General features: G+C 40.9%; 1 protein-coding gene across 1 annotated transcript; it reads right to left on the reverse strand.

Moving 5' to 3' along the window:
• Positions 1 to 480: 480 nt before the first annotated feature.
• Positions 481 to 4,329, reverse strand: actb (actin, beta). Its single transcript, XM_015378596.1, has 6 exons — positions 4,166 to 4,329; positions 2,719 to 2,848; positions 2,394 to 2,633; positions 1,616 to 2,054; positions 1,353 to 1,534; positions 481 to 1,266 (listed from the first exon to the last, which is right to left on the reverse strand). The coding sequence occupies exons 2-6, from the start codon at positions 2,839 to 2,841 to the stop codon at positions 1,123 to 1,125; spliced, it is 1,128 nt and encodes a 375-aa protein (XP_015234082.1). The 5' UTR covers positions 2,842 to 2,848; positions 4,166 to 4,329; the 3' UTR covers positions 481 to 1,122.
• Between the last annotated feature and the right edge of the window lie 12,774 nt (positions 4,330 to 17,103).

Raw genomic sequence — 17,103 nt, forward strand, 5'->3', positions numbered from 1 at the left:
AGTTTCAGTTGAAACTGCAGGGAGAATCAAAAGAAATTATTTCTGCCTGCCTACCATGCAGCAGGACATAACCACATCCAAAAGAAACAGGCTGAAAACAGCAGGTAGATGAGCCATTTCCCCTCAGCTGCAATGGTAATAGTTTACAGGAGAAGCCCTCATCTGAATACTTACTTTTTATTGATGCAGACTTGTGGAAAGTTTTGATTTTTTGAAAGTGTTACTTTCAACTTTGCCAGTGCCTTCAGACACTCTTAATGTTTTGCTGCCCTCCTGTGTTCAAACTTTAAAGTACATCTGTCAAGATTTATTTTGAAACTAATCTAGTTTTAGCTTAAAAGCAGAAACTACTTGAAGGGAAAGACATTTTGGCCTAATATTTCAGCCTTACTTTTAAAATGCAATTCCAGTCTGCACAAACAAAGTGCTATTTAGTCTTTATTTTACATATTAACCAGATAGAAGACAGTCAAGACAGTATGTTGGAACACATGTGCACTTTATTGGGATTGTTTAGTCAGTGTACAGGTTGGCCCCACCGGTCTGGCACCCCATGTTACCATCACTTTGAGACCCCTTACCCCCCACCACCCCAGGGATGAAACCTCCAATGGGGAAGAAGGTCACAATTGGGTTTTGCATAACAAAAAAAATTAAACAGGACCAAGATCATTTTAAGGCTGAAAAGTACAAAAACCCAGACATAAATTTACATACAAGCGATACTACAACCATGTTTAAGTATGCGCCAACCACTGGGCAGCCTTCACAGAGGCAAATACGTGTCTGAACAATGCAGTTTAACATTTGGAATCATGTGTCTGAACAACGCATTTAACAAACATTTGGAATGACAAAATGTACATTTTTTTAAGCCCCCAGATAAAACTGCAGAACCTTAGGGGTTTCCTTCAAACCTAGCCAAAAAAACCTAAACATTTGTTCTCCTTCATCGTTCCAGTTTTTTTTTTTAAATCCTGAGTCAAGCGCCAAAAATAACTGAAGCCATGCCAATGAGTTGTCGTCTAGGCTCTGCGCCTGAGTGTATGAGAAATGTGTGGTTGTTCTGCACAGAGCTGAAGTTGTTGGGTGTTTTGGGGAAGGGGAGGAGGAACAGTCTGTTTAGAAGCATTTGCGGTGGACGATGGAGGGGCCAGACTCATCGTACTCCTGCTTGCTGATCCACATCTGCTGGAAGGTGGACAGGGAGGCCAGGATGGAACCTCCGATCCAGACGGAGTATTTACGCTCTGGTGGGGCAATGATCTGCAAGGGAACACAAGTGGCAGGTTAGACACTTTTCCTGTAGTCTGAGTGGAAGGAGTCAGAGCAGCTGCCAGAGATGATCTTACCTTGATCTTCATGGTGGATGGGGCCAGGGCTGTGATCTCCTTCTGCATCCTGTCGGCGATGCCAGGGTACATGGTGGTACCTCCAGACAGCACAGTGTTGGCATACAGGTCCTTACGGATGTCGACGTCGCACTTCATGATGCTGTTGTAGGTTGTCTCATGGATACCGCAGGACTCCATACCTGTGAGCAGATTGATACTTAGCAAATACCCTTCAAAAGTGCATTCCTATCAGGTGGAGAACTCAGGGGTGTGAAACATACCAAGGAAGGAAGGCTGGAAGAGGGCCTCTGGGCAACGGAACCTCTCATTGCCGATGGTGATGACCTGACCGTCAGGGAGCTCGTAGCTCTTCTCCAGGGATGAAGAAGAGGCAGCGGTACCCATCTCCTGCTCGAAGTCCAGGGCGACATAGCACAGCTTCTCCTTGATGTCACGCACGATTTCCCTCTCGGCTGTGGTGGTGAAGGAGTAGCCACGCTCTGTCAGGATCTTCATGAGGTAGTCTGTGAGGTCGCGGCCGGCCAAGTCCAGACGCAGGATGGCGTGGGGCAGGGCATAACCCTCGTAGATGGGCACTGTGTGGGTCACACCATCACCGGAGTCCATGACGATACCAGTGGTACGACCGGAAGCGTACAGGGACAGCACAGCCTGGATGGCGACGTACATGGCGGGGGTGTTGAAGGTCTCAAACATGATCTGTAAAGAAGAAGTGAACATGTTAGCATGTATATAACACATGTTGGGACTGTGGTCACTGCACTCACTACATGCATTAGAGTGAGCCTCAGGCTGATATTAGTAGATGATAAAAAGTGCAGAAAATACATTCCTTCACACTTGTGCAAGTCAGACTTTAATTACTGAGCCATCAGCTCTGTTTAACTTTAAGTCACAAGTGCAAATAAAAGCACACAAGAGACCTGCTGATGATAGATCATCTTATAGTAGAGTGATCCTAGAGGAGGAGGAAGGAGGAAGTGAGAATAAAGGAAGGGACCTCAGGTTGAACTGAATACAACCAAACAAGGCATGTACCTGGGTCATCTTCTCCCTGTTGGCTTTGGGATTCAGAGGGGCCTCTGTGAGCAGGACGGGGTGCTCCTCAGGGGCAACTCTCAGCTCGTTGTAGAAGGTGTGATGCCAGATCTTCTCCATATCATCCCAGTTGGTCACAATACCGTGCTCGATGGGGTACTTGAGGGTCAGGATACCCCTCTTGCTCTGGGCTTCATCACCTACATAGCTGTCCTTCTGGCCCATACCCACCATCACGCCCTGGAGGATAAGATTTTAAAACTTTAGTTTGATATCCTTTAAATAAAAGATTTTTTTCACTATTCCGATAAGCTCAGACACCAACCTGATGCCTTGGGCGACCGACGATGGAGGGGAAGACAGCACGAGGGGCGTCGTCTCCGGCGAATCCGGCTTTGCACATACCGGATCCGTTGTCAACAACCAGTGCGGCGATTTCATCTTCCATGGCTGAACTGTAAAAACAGAAAAAAGGAAGAGATCAGTTCAACCTGTCAATCAAAGCCAGTTGGTCTGCGGTTACAAGTTTCACTTCCTGTTAATGGGAGCAGTTCGCGGAGGCGACCGCTAGGTGGAGCTCTGAGCCCACATTCCGACCAGTCAGACAAAAGGAAGTGCTGCTGCATTCTGTTCTTACCATATAAGGACATGGTTCGGTTTTGAGCAGCTTTGCGGCTACCGGCAGTGTGGCACGCGGCCAGAATACGGCAAGAAAAAAAAAAAAAGAAAAAAAAAGGGAACAGTCGACATTACTAGACCCGGCTCAGACCACTCCCTCCGGTTGGTTTAAGTTACTTCTATACACCCCCCACCCCATATTGGCTCAATAAGCCCCCCACCCCTTTCAGAAATATTTGCTTCAATACCACTGCGTCACAATACTGAAAGACCATTCATGCAGGCCGTCTGGCTCGACCATGTGCACATTTAAATTAAATATATATAAAACCTAACGAGATATTTTAATATATCAACCCCTTAAAAGGTTGCATAATAACCTAGCTTAAATTGTCACAAGGGCACGGCTACCTCACCATTTCCTGAAAGCCACACCTTTACTAGCAAGAGTGATTAGTCATTCGCCATTTCCTCCCCCTCCATCTTTAACTGTCAGAATAACGACTTTTAACAGTCTAGACATCATTTAGCTGACGACTTTAAACGAATTAAGCCTTTAGTCGTTTTAATTTCCACTTAATTAAAGCCAAGATTTCAAAAAGCGACACCCAGCTATATCCTTAGGGCATTTATTGGGCGCAGCCGTTAATGATTGAACTGTGAAGGGCGTGCTAGCATGGTTAGCCCTCATGCTAAACTAGGTCACACCCCGCTTGATCAGGCGCACAAAGGGAGCAGCCCTGATCCAGACAAGCCCCAAGTCAGTGGCGCTAAAACCACAGGAATACATTTCATGCTTTTATTAAGTGCATCAGAAGTTAAACTCTTATAAAGAAGGCCATCTTAGTTCGTAGTATTAACTCTATAGTCATTATGAGCCATAAGCCGGTTAAAGTTAATGCATGAGTCAATCCCATAGCGACAACGAATACTAAATTCAACTTCAAATCTAGCTAAAAATGATAAGACTTAAAATTTCTGCAAATTCAAACCCCTTTTTGAACCAACAAAGAACCTCGTGGTCTATTTTACATTTAGCCGAAAAAAATAAATAAACCACTGCCATTCAACAATAGAAAACCAGCCGCCATGTTTAGATTTCAATGGACTCTAAAATTAGAAGTGAAATAAAAAAAATATTGCTGCAAGCTTACCTTTGGGTGTGGGGGGGTTTTTCGCTTTAAGGGAACCGGTTTCAGGCAAATGATATCCCGCACAAGCTGTGTGTGTGACGGCGCTGAGAGTGAGTCTGCTAGCAGTGGGCGCACCGCTTTTATAGCAGCCCAGCTGTCCGGGTCTATCCATAAAAGGTAAAGTTTCGGAATGGCGCCTCTGATTGGCCCAGCGTCATGAATTCAGGCACGTCGCGTGCTCGCTTTTGGATGTGCGCGCAGAGGAGCGCGCTCGCGATTTGAGAGAGAGCTGGAGGGAGGCTATAGTAGCAAAGGGTTGGAAGAAAATAAAAGGGAAGGGATTGATGTGTTGAGGCCTAGAAGGTCTAAATCTCATTTTATAATGTTTAATATACAGATAAATGCATGTGTAAAGCTATAAAGCTGTCAAATGTATGCCCCATGCACTTGCTCTAAGCAGTTAGACAGGTATTTCATTGACAATAATTAGAGCTAAGCATCAAAGGGCTCCTCCCCATACAGGCAGCAAAGGCCTTAGACTTGCATTTAAACCATGTCTCACTCTCATTTCTCTTCCTTGTAATAAATTAAGATTTTTCAATCATTTTAGTCACTAATATCGTATTTCAGCAGATATTATAAAGTCAAACATATGAGCCGGATAGCAGACAACATGAAATGAGTGAGGAATGACCAGTCTGCATTTGACAGTACAGTTAAAATGTATTAGTTGAAATTTTGAGATGATTTTAATTTTTCACACGTATCCTTTTACTGTAATGCGAGAAATAGATAAAGGTGTGCCTTTACAGGGGAGAAGCAGCTTCATTTTAATGATGTTGATTGTGTATCGACCGGTTTGCTGCCATGGAGCAGAGAGCATGAATCTTCCACACAATAGGCATTTAGTGTCATTATTTTTTAATCTTTATAAATTTTTGTCATTTAAAAGTTGCGATACTTTTTGACTTTTAAAGAAAGCAGTGTCAAATGATTGAGTGGCCATTTAAAGTGTCTACACTGAGGCATGTAGCAACTCCTCTTCCTCCTGCACCACTTCCCCTTCCTCATTTAATTGTCATCACTCTAGCTTTTTGGTTCTTGGTGTCTCTCTTCCTGGATTTCATTCATGCAGTTCAGTTGACTTTAAATGGACATCAACCTGCTAACTTCCCTTTAGAATTGTTCACCCTATCACTGTTAATCAGCGTATTTTTGTTACAGCTCAGAAAGTGTCTGAAATACACTGTAGCTCATGCATACTTAAAATCTAATATGAAAAAAAGCCTTCTTAGGAAAAGATAAATCAAAGATGGACGTCATGTTGAGTTAGAGTTTGAACTCAGGAGGCTTCAAATGGGGAAAGGATGGGTGTTTTGGTGATCAAAGGTCTACAGGTCCCATTTACTGATTTACAGGGCTGTGGTAAAGCTGAGTCTCTGTGACGAGGTAAAAATAGGTGGGTCCCATTTACAAGGTGAACAGATTGGGGAATAAAGCTGAGAGCCGTGCTACACCTCACTGATGCTATGATGACACAGACAAGGGCTGGCTGGGAAATAATTAATCCAGCCTCTAGGGCATGCCTCTGGATGTTCACATGTACTCCGTATGTGTGTGATGACATGTCTCAACATGTGTGAATGAGCGAGGTGATTATTTAAGAACATGTAAAACTCCATTCATGCAGGATTTCATGTTTCTCTCTGTCATCAGAGAGTTTAGGTAAGGAGCACTTCTAGGTGTGTTTATGTGTGAACTGATTTATAGTGGTAAGTGTGAAGGCTCTGGTTAAGTGCTGTGTTGTCAACACTGTTCACTGGGAATCTGTGCTTGCCAAGTGCTTGGAATACTGTCCTGGAAAGACTCCCTCTCATGTATCACAACAGTGTGCGTGTGTTTGTGCTTACGCCCTGGCTGCTGGCTAAGTGCAGGCTATCTGAACGTGGGTCTTACTGCCAAGGTCCTTCCTGCTTTTAAACAAGATTTCTTGGGATTTTTCACTCTGATGGGACCCTTATATACAATCACTTGAGGTGTTGTGTATAATCATTCTCACTTTTCTGAATGAGATGTCCTAGAGGTGGAAAAATGTGTCGTTTACAGTTAATACATGTAGGGGAATGAGCAGAACTGACCAAGAATCATTGTAAATAAACAACGTTTAACAATATGTTTGTTAAAATAAACATGATGAAGAACATAAAATACGGTCAGGGTTATTTGTTTTAGAGGAATATGTGTTTATTTACCCTCTTAGATGAACCAAAAGGGTCTAGCAAAAAATATCTGATAGAAAATCATTCCCACAGCTTTATACTGCCACTGCCATGTACAACCATGAGGGTGTTGTGTTCTCAGTCAAAAACACTTTTTAACAGTTGTTTTTTTTACTGTATCATATCAATAGCAAAGTGCAACATAAAATAAAACAAAAGTGAGGTTTATTTTTTGGCCTTTCAAGTGATATTATTCATAATTTATTTGCCTAAACTAAAGCACCTTTCCATGTAAATTAGATTTACATTAGATTTGGATTTTCTGTGAAGATTATCAACCCATTAAGTTCTGAGTATGTAGGACATAGTGATCATTTTAAAAAGTGGACTTTTTTTGAAATCTTGATAAAATGAGAAAGAAAATACAGATAGTATGTTTGAAATTTAAAACCATAGAAAAACTCTCTTAAAACTAGCCAGATCTACTGTCAGAATAACAATAATAAACGTTTAAAGCAGCTGGATTGGTGATTAACAATGCTGAATGTTGTGAAGTAGATTTGTTTTTAGGAATTTTTAAACATGTAATAGGGTTTACCAGTAAATCAGGAGGTCATAGTTCCAATTAATGTTTCTTCTGCAGAGTAAATCCCCGGATAAGACCTTATAGCAGCATATCCTTGTTTGTATGGCCTTCAAATGTCAAGGCAAAGCTGCAAAACCAGCCTGTTTTAGCGTGACGCCAGGAGCGTTTAACCAAAACAAAGACATTTTACTTAATGTAACAGTTTATTACCTTATTTCAATCATTATGATTTTGTTTGCACATTGACAGATACCACAATCTACCTACAACTTGTTAGTGGCTAAATTATTAGCATTTTCATTTTATTGTAACTGCTTATAAACTGCCAGGAGGTCAATAGAGACAAAATATATCAAACTCGTCATTCACTCATCATTTTTATTCAATGATTAATGATGATATTGATGAAGCTCGCTGATTATGGGCAACTTTGAATTGTATCTTTTCAAAAGGAGACTCTTATCATCTTCTCACCTATGGACAAAAAGATACAAGTTAAAGTATACTCGATCACATTATTTTAAATACTTAATGATTTTCTGAAGAGATTTAAAGAATTTCTTAACTGCAGGGGCTGGCTTACTGATATCTTGTGGTTTAAATACGATAAAGATTGGTTTCAGATCACAATAATGAAACACAAATATGCAAGTTTTAATTGAGGATGCTAATGAAAGATTCATAGCCATTTTCGTGTGGTTGTTTGATACCCATCTTTTTTTTGTATGGTAAAAAGCCAGCTCTTCCAGGTAGAGTTGTCACAATACTAAAATTTCAAACACAATAGCGACACCCAGGATGATATATGATACTCTATACCATTTTCGATACCGTAAGAATAAAATGCCAAATAATTAAAGTCATGAAAACATATTTAACAGGAAAAACTCCCCCTTTTTAGTCTCAGAATCAACTATTCTATTAGTCAAATAAGTGTACAAGTAAACATAAAATAACCCAGATATACAACAATTTGCAATATTTTTAGGTTGTTTGAGATATCATTCTTGTAATGTGAAAATAATCTAGAAAACTAAAATTATACATAGCAAAACTATGCACACATAAATTTATATTTATTATAAATAAAATACCAAATGAGTTTGTATCCAGATATATTTACTGCATATTCAATACTTTTTCATAGTATCAATACTTTTGACAACCCAACTCCCAGAGTGTTTTGTATACACCATGCTTCAGTTCATAACTGCATTTCAGATAATTTATATACCTTACAGTAATTGTTTAAATGAAAACGGTTTTCTTTTCTGTTTCCGTTAACACATTTGTCAGCGCAGCCAATAGCTGCAGGGGTTTTTATTTTGGGAGCAGCAGATTTCGACCCTGATATTTATGGGTATAGTAGGTTCTACTGGCTCCTTCCTGCCAAGACCTACAGTGGAGTGCGAGCCCACCAGGATGATTCCCTGGATCTTGACCGGAAACATCTTTCCCTCCCCAGATTGCAGGAGAGTTCCTACCTTAAGTCAAGGAGTTCAAATATCTAGGGATCTTGTTCGAGAATTCAACTTTATTGTCATTCCACTGTCACAAGTACAGAGCAACAAATTAATTCTCTGCATTTAACCCATCCCCTTGGGGAGCAGTGGGCTGCCATTGTGCAGCACCCAGGGAGGAGTGTGGGGTTAAGGGTCTTGCTCAGGGAGCCCAGTGTGGCTGTCTGTGGGAGTGGGAATCAAACTCACAACCTCAGGATTCAAAGCCCTATGCCCTATGCCCTTGTGAGTGGGAGGGGTGTAGAGCGGGAAATCAACAAACGCAGATGCTGCAGCGGTTTGCTGAGGTGAAAAGAGGGTTGATCCAAAAGGCAAAGCTCTTGGTCTATGTTTCCATCATCACCTACGGTCATGAAATCTGGATCATGTTTGAAAGAACGGGATCCCAGATACAAGCAGCTAAAACCAGCTTCTTTCCCAGGGTGGCTGGGCACTCCTCAGAGATAGGGTAATGACCTTGGCCATCCGGGGGAGGCTTAGCGTAGAGCTGCTTCTCCTCCACACCAAGAGGAGTCAGCTGAGGTGGCTCAAACATCTGTTTCCGACCTCCCTCAGGAGGTGTTCCAGCTACGTCTCACCAGTAGCAGGAGAAGGGGATGACTCAGGACACACTAGGGGGACTATTTCTCTTGGCTGGTCCTGGAACGCCTCAGTGTTCCCCCAAAAGAACCAGATAGGTAGAAATTAACTAATTGTAGGGACTTGTTAAATTCAAATGAGCAGCACATGATTATTCAGATATCTGCAATTGTTGTTGTTAATATCTTCCGGATTTAAACTTTTTGCCTACTGACTGCAGTTTTACTGAGAAAGTGGGAAGTGGCTTTAATTTGTCAACACAAAAAATGAGACTTGGACGTTTTAAACGAACACACTGTGGAATCTGTAGTCAGATCAAGAAGCTTTCAGAAAAAAAGGGAGGTGCCGTGCAGTAGGTCCTCGAAGACCACTGTCCCACAGGTTTTTAATGTCTCTGGGATTCTAATGATTGCATTTCAGCAAAAGCCTGCTAATCACCTATCAATGGAGATCAGTCGTGCTGAAGCAGGGAAATCTCTAAAACCTGCAGGACAGCGGCCTTTGAGGACAATCTTTGGACATGCCTGATGTAGACAAATAGCAAAAACACACAATGTACCGAAAATATGTAGGTTTACGGATACAGAATGGCTATTTTATGAGCAAAAAAACAAAAAGGATGGGGCTACGATGTGTGTGAAATTAGGGTATTAACTGGCAGATGGGGGGTGAATCAGGCTAGATGAGTTTTCCAAAATTAAAATCATACTTGTGAAGGATCTAAATTGGAGCTATTATCTTATTAACTTTGAATTTAAACCATTTAAGTCAAAAAGACTGTAGAAAAAAAGGTCAGAGTGTTAGATATTCAGCCATATTTCATCATTTTAACTTGACCAGAGTTTGTTTAATGCTGTTAAAACATCATATGATTCCTGCTTTGACTTTGGGTAAAAGAATTAAGACATCAGCGAAGTCGGGAGACAAGATAATCGTATACTTTAACGCTGCAGAAATGTAAATCTAAGTAAGTCAATTTGTCATGAAGTAATTGTATTTTCTCTTGATTTAGGATAAGTAAGACAATTTGCCAATGAAATATCAACTCCATTATCAGATCATCTTATTTATCTTCTTAAATTAAGGGTAAATACACTAAATATAAGAATTTGTTGCTTATTTTTAGATCACCGTTTGCAGTGAGAATTGTGGGTTTTGAAACTGATTGATGCTGGTAACAGCTCTAAATCAGTGGCAGCATAGAAAGAGCATTTCTGTGTTTTACACGCAAACTGTCTGATAAAGTAACCCTCTGCCTGTTGGTGTGTGAGTCGGTGTAGGCAATCATTTTACCAAAGAACTGAAGCTGCTGTGGCAGCCACACGTGACGTCAACTACTCCGGGGTTTTTTTTGTTCTTTCTCTCACTATGAGTAAACCAACCAGTCGGCCAAGAGGTAAAGCTCAGTAGCTCTGCTCTGTAACTGCCTGTTCTGCTGCTTCGTCACTCCCTGTGCTTCTAACATCACTCCTTTTTCTCTTCTCTTTCTTATAAAGCAAATATGCCACAAATTCCATCTATTTCCAGTCTAAAGAGATATTTCTTCCAACAAATAACCCATAGTATCCTGCTTTCCTCTGAACACCCAGTTTGTTTGTGGTATAGCTCCTCTTCTCTGTCATACATACAGTGCCTTGCAAAGCACTCATCCACTTTTTATTGTGTAGTTTTATAACCAAACTTTATGACCCGCCTACGTAGAACATTTGAAACTGACAAATTTGTTTTCAAATATCCATTTGAATCTTTTCTGTATTTCTCAATCTAACACTGCTTATAAAACAGACTGCCATCCTCAAACCAACAAAGATGTGTTGTCCACATAAAATGGTAGCCATATAAAAAGAGCTTTCATCAGGAAACCAAAGGAAACTCAGGAGGAGCTGCAGTAATCCACAGCTCATGTGCACCATAGTTTGTGCACGCTGCAAATCTGAACTTAATGTAAGACAAAAAAAAAAAAAAAGACATTACTGAATGACAGCTACTCTGAGATTCACCCCCAGTTTTTCATGAAAATCTGAATTCTGATCACATGAAACCAAAACAGAGGTTTGAATTTGCGGCAAAACACTAATAGGGGCGTCAAACTAACTCTGGAAATCTCCCTGAACTCGCCTCCCCCAGGTTGCAACATGGTGGTGGCAGTATCATGTTCTGGGAATGCTTTTTCCTAAACAGGAACTGAAAAGCTAGTGGAGCTAGGAAAACAGGGAAATCCTGCAGGTCTGCAAGAGTGAGAATGTGTCTAAGTTTCCTTATTAAGGAAATAACATTCATTGCCCAATAGAAGATCAAGCTGAATCTGACCAAGAATCAAAATTAGGAAACTTTGCTAACAGGAGCTTCCAGACTATCTGATGTAACCTTAGTTTTTTTTTTTTTTGCATAGCAGGATGGGCAAATATTTCATTCTCCTAATGATCTTTTAAAGCACTTACTGCTATAATTGCAGCAAGAAATGATTCTCAAGGAAATTTAAAACCAAATAGGTCCAGGCCATGATTTTCAGATTAAATCCCCCGGAAAAAAAAAAGAAAAACTCGTAAACTTCAATTTTAGAATTAAATTAAAATGCGGAATTAAATCGCAGAGTTTGAATACTTTACAGCATCAATAGGGTGACTGGGTAATCTATGGAATGGGGGAGTTTGGCTTTTAGGGGTGGGGGTTTGGTGGGGGGATGGTAAGGGGAACCATAAAAAAAGGCCTGGTGCCTTGTAGTGATACTGGGGGCTGGACATGAATAGGCTGCTGTTTCAATTCACACATGCAGACTCACAGAGTTTGAAAACATCTACCACTTCCAGTCCTTCTGGTACCAGAATACAGCTTAATGCAGAACGCATTAGCTGCAATCAGCCCTGGGAGAGGGTGCGAGCTGATGCAGGATGCCAGCAGATGGATGGGAAACAGTAAAACTGAGATGAGAGCTTAATCCTTAATGTGGGATGTGGGTTGTGCATCACAGAAGTAAAAAAAAAGAGAGAAACAGATGACAAGAGATGTTTATTGCATCGACTTCTGTGTAGCAGAACGCAAGTGTTTGTCTATGCAGTAATGTTTCCCATCAGCTGGGGACATATGCTAAAGGAAACCTGATTTGGGGTTGTTTGGTATCCTCTAAATGAGAGCTAGAGGTTGATCTTGGACCCTGCATGTGAGAGAGGTTTCTTTCTTTGTAATTGTGGTTAGCAGCCTCCACCGTCTTCGCCAGCACACCCTGTCTTTCTCCTCTACTTGTGCCTCCTGATGAAAAGTGACCGGTCGAGTGGTTGTCTGCCATCTGGGACGGGTCATGGTTTCAAAGGGGGAAGCCCTCCTCCGTTTTCAACCCCCCACTTCGTCCCTCCTCCCCTGTGACACCGCCAATAGATTGGCCGTCTGCTGCGTCATTGATCCGAGGGTCACCGTGGCGACGGCCTGACTCCAAGGCACGGGCCAGTTACCAGCTGTGTTTTCAGTGTGTGTATGTGTGCCTGCCAGCTGGCCAGTTTGTTTGCTTGGACTGGATTAGCTTCCCATTTACAGCCCAAATTAATTCCCAGCCCTCCTTCCCCCACTCCTGGCAAAAACACAGATTCACCAAAACAAATAGTTTTATGGCCACACCCATAATTACTTTAATTCAAAGGCAGGGGGCGGTTAAATTCATTAACGAATATGAACTTTTAAAAAGCTACAGTTTTGAGATATTTCCTTTTACTAAATTAAATGACAGAGAGAAATAACTGTGGTTGTTTTGCTAAAGAATCTTAGATTTTTTTTTGATGCAACGTAGGAAAAAAATAAATATTGAGTGATGAAGCTACTTTGACGATGCTTACCTAAAAAATGTTTCTGGTTTAAAGTCTCTTAAAAGGATGCAGAAAATTGACTTGAGTTTTCACTGGCTGGATGCAGCATGACCAACCCGTGCTATCCCTTCTACGCTTCGTGCTGTACGCAAAACCATCCAAAAAGCCTGCTGTTTGTTCCCTATGTGCTGACACTAATAAATATGGCTGTCTGGGAATATATTTTGAGTGAATATTCATAGTGTGGGAACCATACGAGCTAGGCTCAAACTTTGGGAAAATCATTTGTCCCTTCATAACACTCAATATGGAAGATACAAAACCACTAAAGAAATCGTCAAATCACTGAAAATACATTTAAAAAACACACACACAGAAAAAAAAAACAAAATATATATATATAAACAATGTTAATCCACATTGCACATAGTAGAAGCTACATAGAGATATATAGTCGACAGCTTGTATAGTCAGAAAAGTTGAGTTATCACTTTCCCTAACACATCTAGGCTGCAGTAGTCTTTTAGGCTGCAGATGCTCCTGAGGATGTCTACTATAAAGGGGTTCGGGGGGGGGGCATATTGTCCATTATCACAGTGTTAATTGGCTGTCTGCAGTCATTTGGTGTGACCAGTAAAGCTATCACCAAAGTAGCATTCTCACAATCATCAGCAAGCGTCAAATTTCAGCAAGTGCAAGGGTTTTTTTTACTGAAAACATTGATTAGGTATGCAGACTTTATCGAAAATATGATATGCAACTTTTTCAAGTTTCTTGTGTTTTTTTTTATTGCACACCTTCAAATGCTGCATTTTAAAAAGTACGGCAGAATCAGTGTGATTCTAGACCAAGAATTGCAAAATATTATATAGTGTTATGTGGGTATTTACCTGAACACTGCTGTTACATTTGTTGACATTTTATTCTATATATTTTTCCTTATGTTGTTATTTAAAAACTAGATTGACAGAATAAGCTACTGCCGTCAACTTTCAATAAGTACCACTAGAACTTGGATTGAATTAGTGGTAGCCATTTTTGTATAATATTTATTTATTTGGCAAATACTGAAAAATTGATTGAGATGTTACGATAACAATAAGCTACAAGAACAAGAAGCTAACGGCTAATTCAATAAGTAGTTTATACTCATTGAACTTTAATACATTCCAAGGACTTCCTGTTGGTTCTGAGGGAGGCGACATTAGTTTAGTAAAACAAAGATTCTGTATTTTTATTGCTTTCAAACATTTAAAAGCGAATCCACTAAAACTAGTGCATGAACGATAACAGCTTTTGTTTCCTTATTTTGGGCAAAAACTAGATTTAATGTTAAAGGCGGCCATATTTGATAATGAACTAAGGGTTGGTGCAACTTTTAATTTTGGCTCTGATGAATCATTCCATGAATTTTCTCAGCTTCATACCAGGACATTTCTGCACCTGAGCAGAGATGGAATGTGCTGATAGACAGTAAACCAACCATGGTTCATCGATTGATTTGTCTTTTGTTTGTTTTTATGGCATAAAAACCTAAGAAGATGGAGAAAAATGCAAATTTAGGTATGTCTCTAGAGATGGTGCTACTTTAGAAAGCCTGGTACTTGATAAAGTGAAACTTTGTTGTCAAAGTTTAAGAAAATTTCTGTTAGAGTTGGATTTATTAACACAAAAAACAACTGATATTAAAATATTAAAATACAGTTAAGATACATTATAAAATGGCTGATGGATTATAGTAAAACATTTGTGATAAAACCTGAGGTGTTTATTTGTTGTTTCCCAGTGTTCATTTCAGCAGTGCAGCTGATGCAAAGAGGTTTTATTGTGAGGAACTGAGCCCATTTAGAGGCTTGCTTATTTTCTGCTTCCTTTTTTGCCATTTTTGTCACAGCTTGAATTTGTTTTTTTGCTCCTTGAGATGTTGAAGTGCAAAAAAAGATTGTTATTTTTGTGCTGCATTGCAAAAGCGTTGCAGGAACCCTGCCCTTTCAAAAAATCATATGATCATCAGGGCTAAATCTGATTAAAAGCTTGAACTGTGCAACCCAGTTTACAGTCATTGGTTTAGCGACATGCAGCAATTTATCAGGCTGAAAGGCATGTTGTAAACTGTTGGGGATTCTTGTTTTTCTGTTGCACCCTAACACAGTGATACACTCGGCCCTCTGTGTGCTTTGATGCTCTCTTCCTCTTCCTGTGCACCCACCTCACTTCCTTATGCTTTCCTTACCTCCTATTGGCTGACAGCGAAGGCTGAGGTGCCTTTTACGGGTGTGAGGTTGACATGGGTGCCTTCCTAACCCGGTACTGCCGAGAAAGCAGCCTCCATCGCCGTCACCAATAAGGCCCTATATCTCATCCTGCCTCAGAGCTGCACATATTTGTTTAAGGATGTGACTGTGTTATTGTGTGGCCTGTTTTGTGATGACGTCCATGCAAAGTCAGGCATGCATGTGATCAGGGAGTTGTGAACAAAAGATGTTTTAGATTTATTGACAAAAGAAAACTGACCATTCACGGACACCTTACCCCCTCCCCACATCCTGCCCTGCATGCTGCTGGACCCTGGGACTCATCCATCCTAAACCAGCTGCTCCTGGGTGGGAGGGCTTCACAACTTCCAGCTTTCTGATTGGCTTATTTTGGGGCTCTGTGGTTTCTAACTGGCCATGTTCCTTCTCTTGATTCCTGATCTTCCTTTTTTTGTTGCTGGCCCTCACATTGAGAGAAAGGTCAATAACCTTCACAGGCTTGATAGTTATCTCTGTTTTAACATGGTTTACATAACTTTACAACTCATCGTTTCATTTCTCTGTTCCTTAATTCTTTGCATAGCTCTTTAGCTTTTCTTCAGCTCCTTCACTCTTCGTTTACAATCATTTAAGTATGAATATTCCTCTGCATGGCAACCATTTTTATTATGTTATTGTGTTGGGATAAATTATTATGTATGTTGTGCTTGATTTTTGTTTGCAGTTCCCACCCGTCTCTCTTCAGTTGTTTGAATGAGCTGCCTGCTCTGCTCTGATTGGCCACCCGCAGCTGCCATATATGGACACAGGCCAGAAGCAGAGGCAGGAAGTGCAGCAAAGGAGGAAGTGGAGCTTTCTGTCAAAGAGAAACATGTGCAGGCTGCTGGGGATTTATAACAACAAGCGTGCCACGCCTTGATTTTCATTACATCTCTACCTTTTCTTTATTTTTTACAACACATCACCTCATCTTTTATGACACAGTTATCTTCTCTTCTTGATTATTGTCATTATCTTGCCGTTATCTTCTTCTCCTGACTTAGCATCTTGTAACACTCGTGTCACCATCGCAGTCTCTTAGGAAGCTTAAAAGCTGTGACTGGAAATCTCTTAATCGTTCACGGCAGCGATCTTCCAGCTCAGGTCATGCGAGCTGCGCTTTATGCAAGGGGGTCTGAAAAAGACCAGCTGGATGCCATACTTAGGTTCTGCAAAAAAAAACTGTTCTGTCTGTTTGTACCTGCAAGAGGAACACTTTGTTCACCTGATAACGACGACTCACTGTCCTCTGTATGGAAATATGATTATATAACCTTATTAAATGATATCTATAAATAGATACACCTTATAATCTGTAATTTCTGACTGCTTTAAATACGGTCCAGAAACAAAAACCCATGAGTAAATATGGGCCCCATATGGGCTACAGCCAGCTCGAACTGCTACTAGTGTGGGGGCAACTACATAAAGGCCAATCAAATACAACAATAAAAAACTAGAAACAACACCCAGTATAGTTCTTAAAGGTATTGTGGAGGATAAAAAAAAATAAAAAATGCACATGCACAACCCTGTACCCGCTCCTTAGGGGGAATGCTTATTGAACTTGTGCAAGAGCGTGCACAAACCCATTTCTCCTCGTGCATGCTCTGTTTAAAAGTTGCTGTTCTCATAGGTCATATAAGCTTACTGTGTCCCAACGTCCGTCCTGAACCCTTAATCCCTCAATCACTATACAGAGCGGGAACTATATAGTGGTCCTTATAGCGAATCCAATTAACTGACCGTTCTGACAGGTGATCATTACTGTTTGCTCCTGTGGTCCTCCTCCTCTACCGCTCGGTGCCTGCTCCAGAGGCCTTTCTTTTCTTCTCATGCACGTGGTAGATACTTTTTCTCTAATGAGCCTCGGCCATTTTCAAAGAACGGTGGTGAAAAAGGTGAGCTTAAATGACCGGCTAAAACCATAGCACATGTATGCCTGAAAGTGTGCATGAGTAGAA

The sequence above is a fragment of the Cyprinodon variegatus genome, unplaced genomic scaffold, assembly GCF_000732505.1.
Source record: "Cyprinodon variegatus isolate N-32 unplaced genomic scaffold, C_variegatus-1.0 Scaffold175, whole genome shotgun sequence".
Classification (NCBI taxonomy): domain Eukaryota; kingdom Metazoa; phylum Chordata; class Actinopteri; order Cyprinodontiformes; family Cyprinodontidae; genus Cyprinodon; species Cyprinodon variegatus.